Source organism: Papilio polytes, unplaced genomic scaffold, assembly GCF_000836215.1.
Source record: "Papilio polytes unplaced genomic scaffold, Ppol_1.0 DF824169.1, whole genome shotgun sequence".
NCBI lineage: Eukaryota > Metazoa > Arthropoda > Insecta > Lepidoptera > Papilionidae > Papilio > Papilio polytes.
Window position 1 is genome coordinate 980,450 of NW_013525035.1, and position 19,712 is coordinate 1,000,161.

General features: G+C 37.5%; 2 protein-coding genes across 4 annotated transcripts in view; one reads left to right on the forward strand and one right to left on the reverse strand.

Annotated features, from left to right (window-relative positions):
* The first annotated feature begins 1,403 nt into the window (after positions 1–1,403).
* LOC106111392 (tubulin alpha chain) lies at positions 1,404–3,566 on the forward strand. The gene is made up of 3 exons (XM_013293457.1): positions 1,404–1,514; positions 2,041–2,263; positions 2,371–3,566. Exons 1-3 carry the CDS (start codon positions 1,512–1,514, stop codon positions 3,495–3,497), a joined length of 1,353 nt encoding a protein of 450 aa, XP_013148911.1. The 5' UTR covers positions 1,404–1,511; the 3' UTR covers positions 3,498–3,566.
* A 5,225-nt stretch (positions 3,567–8,791) lies between these two features.
* Positions 8,792–19,712, reverse strand: part of LOC106111428 (protein MON2 homolog) — a 28,071-nt gene continuing 17,150 nt past the window's right edge. Inside the window, exons 17-33 of one of the 3 annotated variants that reach the window (XM_013293519.1) lie at positions 19,464–19,626; positions 19,045–19,186; positions 18,570–18,712; positions 18,068–18,175; positions 17,691–17,825; positions 16,958–17,099; positions 16,494–16,596; positions 16,077–16,227; positions 15,408–15,590; positions 14,553–14,651; positions 14,025–14,128; positions 13,331–13,479; positions 12,788–12,895; positions 12,416–12,515; positions 11,704–11,816; positions 10,768–10,967; positions 8,792–9,917 (exon numbers count right to left, since the gene is read on the reverse strand). In XM_013293519.1, coding sequence (XP_013148973.1) covers positions 10,837–10,967; positions 11,704–11,816; positions 12,416–12,515; positions 12,788–12,895; positions 13,331–13,479; positions 14,025–14,128; positions 14,553–14,651; positions 15,408–15,590; positions 16,077–16,227; positions 16,494–16,596; positions 16,958–17,099; positions 17,691–17,825; positions 18,068–18,175; positions 18,570–18,712; positions 19,045–19,186; positions 19,464–19,626 — 2,074 coding nt within the window. In that variant the 3' untranslated portion in view covers positions 8,792–9,917; positions 10,768–10,836. The remainder of the gene's footprint in view (positions 9,918–10,767; positions 10,968–11,703; positions 11,817–12,415; positions 12,516–12,787; positions 12,896–13,330; positions 13,480–14,024; positions 14,129–14,552; positions 14,652–15,407; positions 15,591–16,076; positions 16,228–16,493; positions 16,597–16,957; positions 17,100–17,690; positions 17,826–18,067; positions 18,176–18,569; positions 18,713–19,044; positions 19,187–19,463; positions 19,627–19,712) is intronic. The other 2 variants (XM_013293518.1, XM_013293516.1) reach the window with 2 other exon arrangements.

Here is a 19,712-nt window from a genome sequence, read left to right on the forward strand (position 1 = left end):
ATGGACAAAAAAATGATTTTTTACAATTAATATTTAATACATAACATTCATATACTACAATGTTATAAACTGCTTCAGTGCAAGTATGATTTAATGGTCATTATTTGAGCCCTTTTCACATTTGTTAGTATCTTTGGTAGAGATTATGTTTTTATTTAATCGCACTTAAACAAGCACCTTTTTCAAAGCTTGTCTCTAAAATGAAATATAAAATTGATCTTATCCTTATATATTATATAAATATATTTAGAGATAGGACAACGCAGACACAGTTTTATTTTAAATTAGTTCGCCTTTCCCGCAACTTTGGCGAGACTCCAAGATGTCCATTTATGGAAGTGGGTAAATGTGTGAACGACGACGGTAGTGTGCGTAATGAGAAATATTGTTTTTGTGTCTTATCTAGCGATTTTTAGCAAAGGTCGATTTCTTGGGGCATTTATTTAGGCTCTAGCCTTAATTTCTTTGTAAGTAACATGGAAAGAAATAATCACATTGTTTGTAATTTGAAAAACCTGAAGCAGACGTAAAACTTGTGCATGTGTGAGTGGGCTCTCTTCCAACGAAAATAACGATTTTTAGTGTTGCCCCGTACTTCAACACTGAGATGTTTATCGATGTACTTATTAATTAAACATTTGAAAATAAATAATTTTTCCATACATAACATGCCTCATGTTTCTTACAGAATAGTGATAGAATTATAAAAAAATGTATGATTTACCTCAGTTAACTGAAACTTTACAACTATGAAGTTATAAAGTTTCAGTGATGATGACATCAGCTCATAACATGTTTTCCCACCAAGGTACTTATAGTCCACCATAAGTTATGTGTGACCTTAGGCACGTTAGCACAGCGTGGGTTGGTTGGCTTTACTTCACATAACTTTAAATTTATTCGCCGATATGTGCAGGTTGCACCACAGTGTTTTTACATTCACCATAAAAACAACATGATTTATACAACAAAATGCATATATTGGAATGTAAAAATAAAATGTTGAAGTTGTTTTATTTTGTTTTTTATACGATTAATAGTATTATGTACATGGTTTGATGTCATAATTTCGTTTTCTTCAAAAGTAGAACTTTAGTAAATGGACCTCTCAGTATCTAAAGAATCAAACATTATTGTTAAATTCGAACATGGATGACACTTCTTTTAATTTTAATGGTTTAGTGATACTGTTGCAAAAAAATCGATATCGACATAAATACGGTATGTCACTATAAGGCGCGTGAATCAGCAGTTGCCCACATATTCCTGCAATGGTGATATAATGCAGCTTTAACCTTATTGGTCGATACGCCCCTGCGGCAGTGGAATCCACCAATCAGAGCTCGCAACGAGTAGCGTCGCTTCCAGAGCCGCCGGCACTATAAATACTTGGCCAACGGAATTTCCACGATATTATACGTTCGGCAAACCTCTTAACCGGTCCTGCGGAACGTCGACTGACTAATTTATTAATTTAAATCTACATTAAGTTCAACAAAACTCATTTCAAAATGGTAAGTAACCTTTCTTTTGTGACATTAATCTATTTTTAATCATTACTTCTCCACAATACCAGTGAAATCGCGTTTTGCGACAATTTCGCCGGTTGGTGACGCCATTTTGTCGGCGCTCTGCGCGAGATCTATGAAATGTCCACGAGGTCGGGTGTGGCGTTCTTTTATTCAAATAAAGAATGAACAACTTCTATTTCTTGAAATGTTTTCTTTTGTTTGTCAAATCGTTAATCATCTGAAGTTTCGATTGCTGGATATCAATATCAAGGATGCCACGCCCTTGATTTATTGATGTTTTTTCACCGTCTGTTAGTAATCATTACTAAAATTAGTTGAATGATAAGACGAATACTTTAGTAATTCTAATTTTATTGAATGTTTTCCGGGTCATGCGATAAATTAGTTGCTCGAGATATCGAATCGCCCATTACATACCGGTATTTCGTACTTTCGCCGATTTCACTGCTACAACTTTTTTAAACTGACCTGACCTTAATACTAATATGATTTTCTTTTCTCCCAACAGCGTGAGTGCATCTCCGTACACGTTGGCCAGGCTGGTGTCCAGATCGGTAACGCCTGCTGGGAGCTGTACTGTCTCGAGCATGGCATCCAGCCCGACGGTCAGATGCCGACCGACAAGACCATCGGCGGTGGTGATGACTCGTTCAACACCTTCTTCAGCGAGACCGGCGCCGGCAAACACGTCCCCAGGGCTGTCTTTGTCGACTTGGAGCCTACAGTAGTTGGTGCGTTGACTAGAAAACAATCTCGAGATCGTAGTGTCTCGTTATCGTGAAATAATGTTTTTCTTTTTTACATGAAATTGATTTTTAATCGTGATCTCTGTTCACAGATGAGGTTCGCACTGGTACATACAGACAGTTGTTTCACCCAGAACAACTTATCACTGGTAAGGAAGACGCGGCCAACAACTATGCTCGCGGTCACTACACCATCGGCAAGGAAATCGTCGACCTGGTCCTCGACCGCATCCGCAAGCTCGCCGACCAATGCACCGGACTCCAGGGCTTCCTCATCTTCCACTCGTTCGGTGGTGGCACCGGATCCGGTTTCACTTCTCTCCTGATGGAACGTCTCTCTGTAGACTACGGAAAGAAGTCCAAGCTCGAATTTGCCATCTACCCCGCTCCCCAGGTCTCCACCGCTGTCGTTGAACCGTACAACTCCATTCTGACCACCCACACCACTCTGGAGCACTCCGACTGTGCCTTCATGGTCGACAACGAGGCCATCTACGACATCTGCCGCCGCAACCTCGACATCGAGCGCCCCACATACACCAACTTGAACAGGCTCATCGGCCAAATCGTGTCCTCCATCACCGCCTCCCTGCGCTTCGACGGCGCCCTCAACGTCGATCTTACAGAGTTCCAAACCAACTTGGTGCCCTACCCGCGTATCCACTTCCCTCTGGTAACTTACGCACCAGTCATCTCCGCCGAGAAGGCGTACCACGAGCAGCTGTCGGTGGCTGAGATCACCAATGCCTGCTTCGAGCCCGCCAACCAGATGGTGAAATGCGACCCACGCCACGGCAAGTACATGGCGTGTTGCATGTTGTACCGTGGTGACGTCGTGCCCAAGGACGTGAACGCGGCCATCGCTACCATCAAGACCAAGCGCACCATCCAGTTCGTTGACTGGTGCCCCACCGGTTTCAAGGTCGGCATCAACTACCAGCCACCCACCGTGGTGCCCGGCGGCGACCTTGCCAAGGTGCAGCGCGCCGTCTGCATGTTGTCCAACACCACCGCTATCGCGGAGGCGTGGGCACGGCTCGACCACAAGTTCGACCTGATGTACGCCAAGCGCGCCTTCGTGCACTGGTACGTCGGTGAGGGTATGGAGGAGGGAGAGTTCTCCGAGGCCCGCGAGGACCTCGCCGCGCTCGAGAAGGACTACGAGGAGGTCGGCATGGACTCCGCGGAAGGCGAGGGTGAAGGCGCAGAGGAATATTAATTTGCTCGAACGGGATCACTCGCGTGATACATTCCCAAAGTGAAATGAAATAAAAAAATATGTTGAAAATTTCTTTCTCTTATCACCCAATATTTATTACATACCCCTGACTTCTAATGAACTACGAAAAGCTTTTTAAACTAAATCCCACAAAAAAGTCATTCTCGAATTAACTTAAGTATGATTATCAAATATAAGGAACGAGTTTAAATTGCATACATTTGCCAAACATCTGAATATTTATAGTTTATACCAATCACAAAATATAATAGAAAAAGTCGCTGAATTTTATCCCATCGAAGCTTCACAATCTTAAAAATTAAAAGCAGAAGTAATTGTCTCCTCGTTAGGCAAAAGCACGTAATAACTGTCTGGCCTGATGTCTACTTCATATATCGGGTGTTGAAGGCAGGTATATACTCGGCAGTACCCAACCCAAGCTATAAAAAAAACCTAAAAGTGTCGCATGACAACCGCCTATTGATCGGTTGGACAATACGGCGCGCGCAGCTGTTTGTAGTCTGGTATTGATTGGTTACCTACCTGGGAATTACCAGAACCGTATCTGTTCACAATTTGTTAAGGACTATGCTATTTAGTTACAAATACTTATGGGTATCTCGCCGATTGTCATAGGTGATGGATTTTATTCCCAAAATAAGTTACAAAACTATTAAAAACCCCACCTCTATTGAAGCTAAGACCTGCCATTATTAAAAGACTAGGCAATAAGGTATTATTGCCTAGTCTTGTGGTAACAGAATCACAAAAGTTCGATTAAAATGTCTGGTCTAGAAAGTAATTACACTTGTCTTGAACGTCGAACAGTACAAAGTGGCGTTGCTCGACACACTTCTGGAAAGGAAAGCTGCCTCGGAACTTGCGACCATTGTGTGCGGTGGATCGTAAAAAATTACTCTCACGCTTTTTCGTCTGCGTATCGGATTATTTAAAATATTGTAGGTCAATTTTAGTGATATACCAGAACTCTAGTAAAAGTAACTCCATACAGATCTACATTGTGCATCTTGCTAATATATGTATCATAAAGTTTGGCTGGATGGATGTTTGTTAGTTTGTGGCTTAAAACATTCAACTGATTTCGATTAAATTTGGCATAGATGTAGAGTATAGTCTGGAAGAGCACATAAGATTACTCTTGTTTTTTTTTTTTATTTCAACAGGATGGACTCGCGGGCGAAAGCTAGTGTCTAATAACATAACTTTACTCTTAATATCTAACTTCTGACTTGGATGGATGTATGTTTGTTACTACATATTACCAGAACGGCTCAACGGATTTCACTCAAATTTGGCACATATGTAGAACATGGTCTGGGAGAACACATAGGCTACTATTTAAGTTTTTATTATAGACCAGAGTCGCGGGCGATAAGTAGTCGATGTAAAAATATGAAAGCTTTTTATTAATATTTAAAAAAACCACAATCGAAGTAACATGTTTTACTTGTATGTAATTTATCAATTTAGTATAAGGCCGCTACAAGTATGAGGACCAAGTCGCCTTGAGGTCGTGCCCACGTATTCATCCTACGACCTGACGTAATATAGACAACTTATTATGTTCAAGACCGTCAACATCTCATGACATCATGCACCGTATTTGGTTATGCGAGTTTTCATTTAAACCTGTAGTTATTTTTTTGTTCAATTACGTAACTTTTGGAATTAAACTACATAAATACTCATTTGTTTATAGAGCTGCATGTTACTTGTAAAGTTAAAAAAATATTTACCATATGTCTAACTATAAGTTTACGACCTAATACCATTTTTACGAATTAAGAGCTCGGTGGCATCCCAATCGGGTAATAATAACGAAGTAACGAAAAGGCTGCTGAAGGAGCCCTCGAGCTTAGTTACTCATAAACGAGGTTTAGGCTGAGCGCCATCTGCGCTCGGCTACCTCAAACCCGGTGAATCTGTAAATAAGGGGCATTTACAAGGCAAACAGTGGCCATTCAGTCATAAAAAAATTATTTCTAAGTAAAAAATAATAATTTTCCTGGATAGTTTTTGGACGTTTACATGACTTTTCCTTAGGCGATATACGTTGATGTTTTATCATGATATTTAGTTATATAGAAAGAGATTATTTCTTTTATATACGAGGCTATTGTCCCTAGATCAATAAATCTAGATCTAATTTACGTTGTTCGTTTTTACAAGTTATAAAGATGTTTATTGAAACACGAACAACCGCGGACAGACGTAGCGACGTCCATTTTATAAACGTAAGTTCAACGACCCCTAACTAACCTTAACTGCACTATAAATAGATGCAGAGATCCAGTGCGGAAGTGTTTTATGTCTTTGGAACATTTACAACGTAAACTGCAGAAACTAGATTACATCTTTCTATAGTTGAAACATTATCTAGTTATAAAGTTTTTTAAAGTATCAGGTCACAAACGAGCAGCATCCTCTGGAATTCTCCAAAATAACGAAGCACGGTGGCCATATACATCCGCATTTGCAGATGCTTTAATCAGCTGACGCACACAAAGAGGAGATTTCCCCTACCTATGAATGCCATCCCTCCATGCCACACCCGCATACTATTCTTCACAGCGCCATCCCTTCATTTTTGACTGTTTTTAGAATTAGTCAGCTGGGGAGAGATGTCCTTAAAATAACCTGCATTTTCATGCATTCTTCGACTTACAATTTCATACGATATATAAACAGCTGTTATATCTATGACAAATTGCTATAACAAATTCAAACATATTTAAATAATACTGTTAATGCTTCATTGTTTTCCTCTTACAGATGTTTAAAACAAAACAAGGCAGGTATCTTTAAAGTTTTAAACTATATTATTATTGAAAAGTTTTGTTTTCTTTAAAAACAAATGCATCATAGAGAAACCAAAACAATTTTTTAATTTATCAGCTTAGTTTTGCGATAAGTAACGCCATCTAGCATTTAATATGAACAACGTCAGAGGATATCTGTGCTGTCACACCGCAGAGGTACATAGAAACCAAATCTACAATTTTTATCTTATCTTGATTAGATAATCTATAGGAAGTGCATTATTTAAAAAAATACTTGAATATTAAAAAGTATGTACAAATATATTGTAATTAAAACTATATTAATGACGCACATGTTTAATGGATTTAAATTGTATTTCGAGTTAATATGTTGAGATGAAATAATTCTCGATCTGGCCAATGACTCATAAACTAAGAAAAATACGTGGGGTTATTCATATGTAAAGCAGTTATAAAACTCATATTTATAGTTCAAATGTATATTAATTGTTTACAATATAAAAGTATTGTAATAAATAACAAATATCTGAGTAACTCACCGCAATGAGTTCAAGAGAATAACCTTAGATTTCAAATATTGAATTCAAAACAAACTTTAAATATATTTTCCTTATTCATACTAACTGCAAAATTTATATCTATACTGCTATAAAGAGGAAAGATTTGTATTTTTGTATGTATGGATATAATTCAAAAATTACTGGGCCGATTTCAAAAAATCCTCTTTCACTTTAGAAAGGTAATTTATCTATGAGTAATATAGGCTATATATTTTTTTATTTCACGACGGCGAAGACCAACAGCTAGTCATATAACAATACATGAATGATCAACTATTTAAAGACTAGAAAAGGAATTTGCAAGGAACATTGGAATAACCCTATTTTATTGAAGGGCTAAGAGAAAATGTTTTCGCTTATTTGACTGTTTCCTCTAAGCAGAAACGCATCAGTGGAAACAAAACATGAGAATAAACTGTAAACAGCCAGTTTGACAGTCGCTAGTGGAAATATTTCCTAAGAGTATTGGAGATTTCAAGGATATAATGAAAATAAAAAGAGAAGTTTATTTACTTATACTTTATTTAACAGATTTTAGTCTTATATTGCCCCAAGAGCTTCTTAATATATTAATATTAGCTAGGTATTTACTATGTATTGTTCAAATTTACAATTAATAAATTATCAAACAAAAATGGAAGATCTTTGTTATTGCAAAAACTTAAACAAAAATACAAATAAAATTTATTTTCAACAAAAATATGAATCGTACAAGTAATATTAGACAACTTATTTAATTGATACTGTCGCTTTTAACTCAGAGCAATACTTCTCGTCAAGACTCAAGTTACGCGCCAATCTATCCATACTTCTAGTGACATTGCCAGCTGTCAGCTAGGGACGTGACGTTTATGCCGATAATCTAGAGTTGCGCCAATTCTATAGCACGGTACTAATTTTATTCCTAACAGTAAGGATTTTGAATATTATAAAAAATCAATTTGCTTTGAAATTCTTTGTTAAATCTTACATTATGTACTTGTTTCAAACGACACGAAATTAGCTTATTTACTGTAAATACAAGGTAACTATTTTAACAAATCAGTTTAGATCTATATCACCTTATAAATTTCAAATATTATACTTAAAAAAAAATCATCATTTATGTTTAATTATCAATGTATTTGAATATATGAAATTGAAGATTTTTCTGTAATGCAAAGAAAAATATCGTTCCGTTATATGGCACAGTTTTTAGACATTCTGAAACACTACCTTTACTTACTAATATAAATGTGTGTTTGGATGTATAGATGCATCTGGTTAAAATCTGAAACCGGGGATTTAGCCTGGAATAGCGCTTAGGCAGTAGCCTAATTAGTTAGAATAGTAATTTTATACTCTTAATTCACAGACGGAACCATGAGCGATAACTATTCCATACTAACATTTTAAAGAGGAAAGAAATATATGTGTACTAACTCGCCGGCGACTCCGTCCGCGTGGAGTTCAAAAAAACAATAGTTAATAGCCTATGTGTTCCTCCAGACTATCCTTTACGTGTATACCAAATTTCATTGAGATCCCTTCAGCCGTTTAGGCTATAAACTCTAACAAACATCCATCCATCTAAACTTTCGCATTTATATTAGTAAGAAGTAACGGGTAAACTCGAAAACTACTGGACCGATTTCAAATATTCTTTTACCATTAGAAAGCAAAATTATTACTGAGTGACATAGGCTATTTATATTGCTAGATTTTTTATAAAAATTGTGGATAGTTAGTAAAATTTGAATTGTCAATATGCTGATATAGATCCTTTCTAATACTGTATACTATAAATATTCTAAAACAAAACTGTCTTATGTACCCTATTATGTATTTGTTATAACACTAATTAATTGAATTAATTTTATTATCTAATATTTTCCATACATAACATTACAAATACATAGTGAATAACACACTATAGTAATTTATGTTTTTTCATTTATTTTATTTTTTACCATTTTAGCATTTAAGCATAATTTTTACTATTTCGACATCCCTACTTCATATTCATATTTGTAAAAAATCTACTCATAATTGTAAGCCTATTAAAATAAGAAATGACACATAGTTAAAGTGTCAAAGCTAAAAATCCTAAATATCGATTATTACTAAGCTTTATTTATAATATTTTCTTTAATTTTATTGCTAAATCTATCTCGCATTGCAATCTGTTCTAGCAATAAGATGTTTAACTATTAAAAAAGCATTATAATTTATACATGAAATGTCTTTTTAAATTTTAATATTGCAACCCTAAATGTCACTTCAAATTGACGTTTACTTTCTAGAAATATTTCACAATTTTCAACATTATAATTTAAATTTTTTAGCACAGCTACAGGATGTTCGAAAGTCGGGCTATTTTAAAATTTTTGTCACCATATATTGACCGATAAGGAATCTAGTCACAGTCAATACTCACTCGCTAGTAACTGTCAGTGTCACCAGGTCTTCATACCTGTTATGTTGTTTATTTTAAGCTTTTTATCAAATTATAAATAACTAGTCGGTCTAATTAAGCAATGCACTTATATTGACACTTATTTGTCTCTATTTTGACAAAAAGAAGGAAAGAGACAATAAAATCTACAATACTATATTACAATATAACATAAGTAAGGAATAATTTAGTCTTGTATAAAATAGCAATACTAGACCGTTTCTTCAATATATACAAAAAAATCATTTTAATATTTATACATGACATTTTGTCGATAGATATACAACATATAACTAAAGAAAATATCTCCTTATTTACTATTTACTCTACTTTTACAATATGTAGCGTCGGCAAAAAAATACAAATAAACTAAAATTCAACATTAAAATGCTACATTATTCTTCAGCTTTATTACAAAAGCATTTAAAACTAATATCTACCCGAGAAAAGTCACGGCATCAATATTGTTTAAATATCTAACTAACAATTATTACATTTCTTTAGCATTCAATGTGAAACTTATTTGCCGACTGTACATGTATATTCTATAACTAATCTACGTATATTTGGTGGTACTCATATTAGTCGCTCCCAGCGGCCGCTTGCACCTTTTTTATTACAAAACCTGTAAAAAAATAAAGAAATTATCATCACTGTATTTTATATATAAATTAGCTTTCGCCCGCGACTCTGTCCGCGTGGAATTAAACAAAATAAAACTGAGTAGTCTCTGTGTTCTTCCAGACTATCCTCTAAGTTTATGCTAAATTTCATCAAAATATGTTCAGCCGTTTAGGCTAAAAACTCTAACAAACATATATCCATCCATCTAAACTTTCGCATTTATAATATTAGTAAGATTATGAATGATGGAATATTACAGCTTGAAATAATAGAATCGATACAAATACACGTACACGTACAACATAATATTTGTAATTTTATTCATTACTAGCTGTTCCCGTGCGGCTTCATCCGCATGAAATTATGAAAATTTTATTTTATTGTTTACATTTGTCAAATTATCAATTGCAAATGTCAAAATGACATGACATAACAAACCTTGGCAATCTTACTTTCTTAATGTTGGCAGCAACTTATGGTCTCCTACCCACATTAGGGTTTTTATCCAAAATATTTGCCTCCTAAGTTTAATAGCGTGAAAATATATAGCATAAAGCGTGACGTAAGTATAAGGCTTTTTATTAAAGAAAGAAATATTCAAAAATATGCTGTGATTGCTGACATCTTAGGCCACAAAATAGTGTGCATTTACGCTTTATAATATTACTATAGATTCAAGAGTTTTTTTTATCATATAAGGTGGCAAACGAGCAAGCGACCACCTAAATCCGCCAAAATGGCGAAGCGACCGCTGTCCATAGACATCCGCAATTGCAGACGCGTTGCCTACTCTTAATCGACAAAGGATGAGTATGATTTTGTATTAGCTTGAGTAAGAGGTGGATATTTACACGAACGTTGGCGCTGCGAGGCCGCTAGAGGTGCGTGCTCTATATGCGTATGGAGTAGAGCAGACGGCGCTAGGGGGCGGGGCGCGGCGCGGCCAGCAGCGCCGCGAACTGCAGCAGCGCCTCGCGCAGCGCCGGCCCCGCGCCGCCCGCGCCGCCCGCGCGCCCGCTCGCCGCCAGCCGCGCCAGCGCAGGGTACACACCTGCAACACGACGGAAACAACTTTTAATATTACAAATGTCAAAGTTTAGATAAATGTTTGTTTTTTTTATATTATAAGGTGGCAAACGAGCAAGCGGCCATCTGAATTCACCGAAATGGAAAGCAACCCCTGCCCATAAACATCGGCAATTGCAGATGCGTTGCCTACACTTAATTGACGGAGGTAGAGACGCACATAAAGACCACATTTACCCTTCCTATGCATCTCCTTCACCGTCAAATCCACTTATCCTTTCCATCCTTTCTTCTTAAGAAAAGGGTGGAAAGGGAAAGGGATTAATTCATCTCCACGCTGACGAAGTCACAGTCGGCCGCTTACCTACTACACTTTTGATACCAATAAAAATTTAATGGAGAAATACTTCGATTTTGTTTTATATAATTTTGGCTTGACAGTCCGACCTTACATTTTTATTATATAAGAGAAGAAGTCAAACGAGCAGCGGGAACACAAAGGTGGTCAACGACGCCCATGGACATCCGCAACACCAGAAGAACTACAGATGCGGCAACGCAACCTTTGAGGAAATTGTAGGCTCGCTTCTTGACGGACCCTAAGTCGTATTGGTTTGAAAATACTTTCGGTCTTTTAAGACCGAATGACGTAAACGTAGATGGCGGGGGCGGGGCGCTGCTGGCTCCGCCCCTAAAAATATTAGTATGGGTTGTAGGTTAGTAGGGTTGGTATACATTATAATAGTAACAATAAATGTGACCTATCAACTTATCCCATGCGGTGGCGTCCACTTTCCCCGGCGGCGCGCGCTTCATCGCCTCCGTCAGGCTCGCTATCGCCTTCAGCACGAACGATATCTCTGATAACTGATGTCTGAAACACAAATCATAAACATTATAAACATATTAGCAAACGCACTCACAGTTATTATTTGTATTACCTAACTACCCTATTAGGGATGATTTTCTGATATGTAGCCAAAAAAAATCTTTAATTAACGACACCAGCGAGTCACAAAGCGTTATTTACTAAAATAAATTCAATTTAAAGCATTCTCGATGCTTGGAAAATATTACTTTTTTATCACGAGATGTTGCCCGCGACTTCGTCTGCGTGGTATTAGAAAACATACAAATTACAAAAAGTTACGTATCCCTCGGGAACCGGACATTTCTCTGGGATGAAGCTTATCTCATGTGTACTCCAGACTTTGTTTTATATTTGTGCCTTTCGATGAAGTATGATGAATGATCGAGTAAACATTAAAAAACTAAATTAATGAATCCCACGGAAAACCGTAACTATTACCGGGATAAAAAGTAGCCTATGTGTTCTTCCAGACTATACCTGACTCTAAACCTGTGTCAAATTTCATAGAGATCCGTTCAGCCGTTTAGGCTACAAACGGTAACAAACATTCATTCATCTAAACTTGTTGATTTGTTTTTATACAAAATATAAGTAATGTTTACCTTGGCAGAGGTTCCGTGTTTTCTTCATCACTAGTATACATGGAGACCACCTCCTGGAACCTGTCCAGGAGAGGCATGATAGCCAGGGGGTCCGCTTCACCTGCAACACAATTATATAGTATTTAGTTTCCATGTTGCTGACGTCGAAAGATATAAAATAAAGTTTAATAGGTTAGAATTTTGATAAAATCGTTAAATGACTACCCATAGACATTTTTGCTGATATTAGATTAAAAATGTATTATCTACCTTAAAGAAGTTCAGAAACAAGGATATTTTCCTTTCCCATATATCCCTTACACCTCCCTCCACTTCTTATCTTTTCTTTGAAGCTTAGGGACGAAGTTTTAATATGTATTTAGAAATACTGACCGTCTCCTCCAGTGAGCGAGTCGATGTCCTCCATCATAGAGAACTGCAGTAGAGTCTCGAAGCAGGTGCGCGCGAACTCCTCACGTTCACGAAGTTCTTGCTCGTTTTCTGTATGAAAACAAAATAAACTGGAGATTTTCCACCTTAAAAGCTACAATTGTTCGAACATGTTTAAACGAAATGCCGAACAAAAATCAATACAACGTATCTCATAAATGCATCTGTACGAAAAAAGGACGTTCGTTATATATGTATCGTTTTTTTTATTGTTCTTTATTTCATTCACTGTTATATAATTATTTGTAGGAAGAGGCGGAATTTGTCTTATTACAATGAACAGGGACAATTTTAATGATGTATACCGCGAATTTCCTGAGCTCTAAATAAAAATAAACAAAAAGTAAAATGATCTAAGAATTGCAAAATAATTTAAACACGAGCTATCAAATCGATACTTTGTACCTTTTTTAAAAAAAAAACAATCTCTTATTAATTGAACTGAACTATAAGACGGTTGTATTATATAAACTAGTTTGTGCATACTGGCGGGGCCGGGCTGCGCGTGCAGCGCGGCGGCGCGCAGCAGCGCCAGCACGCGGTGGGCGTGTCGCGGGGGCGTGCGGGGCGCGCCGCGCAGCACCTCCTCGCGCACCACGCCCACCAGCTCGCGCGCCTGTCTGCCGCCGCCCACACTGCAATATACCACCATACTAAGGGCCTGTACCACTTATAGAGGCTCAGATAACTTCAAATCAAAATCAAAATGATCTCACTGTCCGAAAATTCGACATTTTTATCACATATTTTAAACGTGGAACTGTTATCTGACAGTTTAGTGGGACAGGCCTTTTACATTATAAATGACGTAAACATGGATGTTTGTTAGAGTTTGCAGCCTAAAATTTGGCATAGGCTGAAAGAACACATAGGCTACTTAGTTTTTTTTTAATTCCACGCACACGGAGTCAGAAAAAAAGCTACTATTGTATACAATTAAAATAACTTAACAACTTGGGACGAGGGCTTTAGCAGCTATAAACAAGCAGGGGGAGGCTAACGGTAAAGAATTCTTCGTTCCAAACAGAATGCCTTTCAATGTACTATTTTATAATGAAAAGTTGACTTTGAAACACTTTTATATCTTTTTTAAAATTTTTCAACGAGCATTAAAATTTCATCAATCAATTTTCAACTTTAAAACCAGATACATAACGCACAATATATATTTATTACTTACGGTGGTTCAAACATGAAAGTTTCTAGAACAGTCGGCAAGATCTCCCAAAACTCTTCATAATCGTCTGGCTTCTCTCGCGCTAATGGAAGACCTGTTGCTAACACCTGGGAAAAAGTGTATATATCAATATCTTTGAAAATAAACCAGTAAAACTGAAAGGAATTTACTAGCTGTTCCCGTGCGGCTTCACCCGCATGTAATTTTATAAACGTTATTTTATTGTTTACATTTGTCAAACTATCAATTACAAATGTCAAAATGACATGACATGATGACAACCTCGCTTACTTGATGTTGGCAACAACTTATGGTTTCTTTCCCACATTAGGATTTTATTCAAAATATTTACCGCTTAATTTGAATGGCGTGAAAATATAGTCTAAAGCGTGACGTAAGTGTAGGGATTTGTATTAAGAAAATAATTATTCACAAATATGCTGTAATTGCGGACATCTTAGGCAACAAAGTGTGTACTTACGCTTTATTATAATAGTATAGAAGTATATATATATAGAAAACCATACTAACTTGTAATAATAGGGAAGCAATCTGCGTGGCGTCCTCTTGCGGGTCGCTGTTGCGTCGCTTCTTATCCGACCCGCCTTTCTGCACCGCTGAGTGCAACGCCTAACAATAACAACAAATTATAATAAAACTATAACATTTTGATAAGTTTTTTTCTTATGTACATTATCAGCTTAACACCGATATAACATATCGAATATGAGGACCAAAAACTTTGATTTAGCTAAACTATAAAATATTAATAGTTCGTAAACATTAGTAATAATAAAATATAGCCTACGTTACTCACAGATAAATTACCTTTCTGATGGTGAAAGAATTTTTAAAATCCGCCCAGTAGTTTTTGAGTTATTTCAATACATACAAAAATACAAATATTTCCTCTTCATAATATTAGTATAGATATAAAATTCTTTATACAAAGAAAAGAAGATAGTTGCAAGCTGTTTAAAATATCTTGCCGGCTCAAGATCAAGTGATAAACATACAACAATAGTGATAAACATCCATCCATACATCCATTTATGTAAACTTTCGTATTTACAATAATACAGTAGAACCTCGATAAGTAAAAGTCCAAGGGATACACAAAATATTTCAAGTTATAGAGGTCTTAACCCTACAAGGCTCAAATTTTTAGAGGGGTCAAAAAAATATATATAAAGTTGGTGATTAGTAGTTAGGGAAAATTAGTAGTAGAGGTTTTGGGCTCTGATGGGAAGGAAACATCATATTTTTTGAAGTTAGAGAGGTTTTTAAGTTACCGAGGTTTGAGTTATTGACGTTCTACTGGAGTTTGAAGTACAGTCACCAACTGTAGTTTTTAAGATGGAACAGGGTAATTTTCGTTGATAGTACCTGCAGCAGTAGCGGCAGCTGTTGCTTGCTGTGTTGCGGCGCGGCGCGGTACAGCGCGGCGGCGGCGGCCAGGCAGCGCGCGCCCGCTCGCTCCCCGCGCTCCGGCCGCGCACCGCACGCGCCAGCAAGACCGGTTAGAGCGGCGAACAGCGCCGGCAGTAACTCATGACGGGATAACGCCTCCTGTATTTATTCATATTACCAAGATATTCTCAAGAATCACTAGAAGATTTGTTTTTCAGTCAAGTTTTAGTTATTGACTTGGTTACTAATTTTACTAACTTTACTAATATTAAAATTTCGAATAATTAGATAGATATATTGATTCATTTAAGTTTAAAACTGTTAAATGAATCCGGGCACAAAAATAAAACGCTCTAAAATTTTGCTCGCGACTCCGTCCGAATGGAATTAAAAAAAATGCAAATAGTTGTATTCTTCCAGACTATATTTCACATCTATTCCACATTTCATCGGAAACCGTTCAGCCGTTTAGCTACAAACTCTGAAACCATCCATCGATTTAAATTTTCGCATTTGTAATATTAGTACAAATATATAGGTATTTAAAACAGGAACAAAAAAGCTAGTACTAATATTTGCTAAGAGATGACGTCACAATATAATTGAATGTCATACATTGTGTGTTATGTTAAACCAGTAGTGTACCTTATGCAGCGCTTCCAGGCAATGTAACGCGTGCAGCGTGACGGGCGCGGCGGGCGTGAGCGCGGCGCCGGCGGCGAGCGCGCTGGCGGGCTCCGCGGCGCACACGCGGGATAAGCACGCGCCTAGACGCTGCACGTCATTTGCTGTGAACCTGGTATACAGAGACAAATAAATATACATCATAAAATAACATAAAACCTTTACTACTACAAGCTCTAATAATCCATTCATCTAAACTTTTGCATTTATAATATTGTTAATATTGAATAGCATTTTTTAAAAAATACAATGTTAAAATGGTTTGAATTCTGAAGAAGAGTACCCTGTAGTTTAGTATTAAGTAAAAAGCGACGCTACAAGATACAATTAAAGATAAGAGAATTCCAGAATTAAATTTCTAAATAACACATAACTTACGTGGATCGTATGTGCTGGAATATGAGAGGGAAGATCTGCACAAGCGTGGTGAGGAAGTTCTGCGAGGGCGCATATGCCTCTGCCGGCTTGCCTTCCTCTAGCACTGAAATAAGAGTTTTTTGATCAGTTTTCCATTTACTTTACTCGAATTATAAAAAAATAATACTACACCCAAATAATATAGAATCTAAAACAATTCTAAACTAGATGGCGTTGTTTTCAATTATATCAAATCTAGCTGGGGACAGCTTTATCTTATTTATTATTGGAGAAACATGCTTCGAGAGATTGTCAAGAAGAGTGGTCGGGACCCTCAGGAGTGAGGCAACGATCTGGAGAGAGATAGATAGATAGAGAGAGAGAGAGAGAGAGAGAGAGAGAGAGAGAGATATATATATATATATATATATATATATATATATATCGCACATGCATATTACCCTCCTATCAGTAGGGCAGTGTACCTGGTTGCTGGTCTCCGATGGATGCGGCGATGTCGCTCCAAGCGGCCCAGGCGGCGGGCCACACGGCCGCGCCCGCGCCGCTCTCCGCGCGCCCCGCCGCAGACACCACCTCCTGGAACGACTTCAGCGCCGCCAGCGACACCTGCAATAGAAGATATTACTTGATGGACACATTCAAAATTGTAAACAATAATTTCCTAAATCATTTGAATACAACAATATCGTCAGAAAACCTAATAAAAATCATCTAAACAGATTTATAGTTAGTTAATCTCATAACCCTTCTTTCCACTTTTCTGGTGAAATATTTATTTTATTTATTTATTAACTAGCTATCGAAAACCCGGTGCGCCGACCCTACGGGAGTAGGATAAGGCAGGGGAGATGATTAACTAGCTATCGCCCGTGAATTCGTCCGCGTGGCATTAAAAACATAGCCTATGTTACTAACAAATAAAAAATCTTTATAACGATAAAGATTTTTTTTTAATCGGTCCAGTAGTTTTCAAGTTATTTCAATCATACAAAAATACAAATCTTTCACCTTTATTATGTTAGTATAGAAAAACCAACAGCATATAACAAAAACTTAACACATAGTATAAAGCAGTAGTAAACTTGTTCCATTTTTTCAACTAGTCAACCCTATTATTTCCCATTCCCCACTACATCTTCCACAAACACTAGGAGATCCTCCTAAACTTTAGTAATCAATAGTTTAGTCAACTCTGACCTCGTGACTCCTCCGTAATGCGAAGTCAGTGATGTAATCTAGTAGCGCAGCCCAGGAGCGCTGGAAATCGCCCACTCCAGTCAGCAACTGGAAGCGCGAGTGGAACACTCGGGACACACCCGAAAGTGTTAACACCTGGAACATTGTATATATTAAATACAGTTGAGGAATTAAATTTGCGACCCACAAATATAGCAATATGGTTTACAAACAGAGAGTTAAATTACGGTCAAAGAACAATTGTTTCTGTGAAACATTTTGACATGATATGCCCCGTCATTTGTTTGCACAGGAAGCCGTAGGAATACATTTTTCATACTAAATGTACAATAAAATGGTCGGCAGTAAGTACAATTATATTGTTGATGTCCTCTCACCTGCGTCTCCGCCCACTGCTTCTGCGCAGTGTTCCTTGTATGATGTATCAGGATGTGTTCCCCCGTGTCCACCTTCTCCGAGCTCGCGATGTTGGACTGCTTCTGAACCTGTAATACACGAACAAATTAATTTAGTTGCTAAATATTCTATACGAATGAAAAAAACATTTTAATGAAATAATGCAATATTCGGATGCAAGAAAAAAAAAGTAGCTTATAATATGCTCTATGTCAGCTACCCTACAGTAAACGTCCAATTAAAATTAGTCCAGCCGTTACGAAGATTATTCGGAACAAACGCGGACAGACAGACAAAAAAAAAAATTTAAATGCGATTTTCGTTATGAGCAACGCAAATACATCATCTTCTCGAAATCTAGAATTTTTCCATTGACATTACAAAAACAGTCCAATTTTATTATATGTATAGATTAAAGTGGCTACTAGCTTGCAATTCTTTACTATAAAATTGATTATATATGTGTTACAATGGACGTGTGACCTGGTCCAGCATGGGGAAGAGCACGTTGAGCAGCGCGCGCCAGGCGGGCTTGCTGAGCAGCGTGCCGTGCGCGCCGATGCAGCTGAACAGCGTCTGGCTGGCCGCGCGGCGGACCGGCGCGCGCGCCTCCGTGCACAGCTCGCCTGCACGGAAATTAATACAAATGCCATGCAATACACCGTGAGATAAGAAATATTATTCAATAAATGTATTGAGACATGTTTTGGACAAATATCTTAAAGATTTTCGTTCTGTAGCGGTATATTCTTTATGCTGTTTTCTATGTCGATGTCGTTTGCCGTCGCAACTGTCCAATTGCACTGGCCTAATGTACAGGCCATAAGTCTAAATTATAACAATTCACTAACATTGTCACTGGTAACGGATAGCCTTTTTCACAGAGCTAGAAATCTTATTTGACTATAATTGTATTGTGAGCGTGAAATGAGTTATGTGTTATTATACGTTTACTAACTGAGTCGTATATATAAACACATCCAGAGCTTGTCGAGCGGCGGCAGGTCCGCGTGGTGCGGCAGCTCGGGGCACACTGGATCGCTGGCCAGCGCCGCTGACAGCTTGTCGCGGTTGTGGTACAGGTAGTCAGATATGTTCCACTGAAAAATAATATGAATAAATAACCACTAATTGTTGCCCGCGACTTCGGCTGTGTGGTATTAAAATATTAAAAAAAAGCTATGTTGTTCACTGACAACGTACCTTCCAAATGATGAAATTATTTTTGAAAAAGGCCCAGTAGTTTTTGAGATATTTAAATGCATACAAAAACATGTTTTTCACAAAAAAATAATAGAATTTCATTATTTTTTGTTTTTGGGCAATAAACAGTATTTTATTTTAGTTTTTACTTTATAATATTAGTAAGATGTATACCATAAGTCCGACAGCGGTGAGACTAATGTTGAGCTCCTTAGTCTGCCTGGCGAAGGCAGCGGCAGCGGCCAGCACGCGGCGCAGGCAGCGCGGCCCCGCGCACCCCAGCAGGTCGCCCGCCACCAGCTGCGCGCACTGGAATGCTGATCGCACCAGCTGCTCGCTGGAATAGTTACATCCATACACATTAGAAAACTTGTAATATCATTTTGTATAATCAACGAGAGAGAGAGAGAGAGAGAGAGAGAG

What these genes read in the sequence shown, in the direction of transcription:
- LOC106111392 (XM_013293457.1), top strand. An exon ending in CTTGGAGCCTACAGTAGTTG is followed by an intron (nt 2,264 to 2,370) that starts GTGCGTTGACTA and finishes CTCTGTTCACAG; the next exon opens with ATGAGGTTCGCACTGGTACA.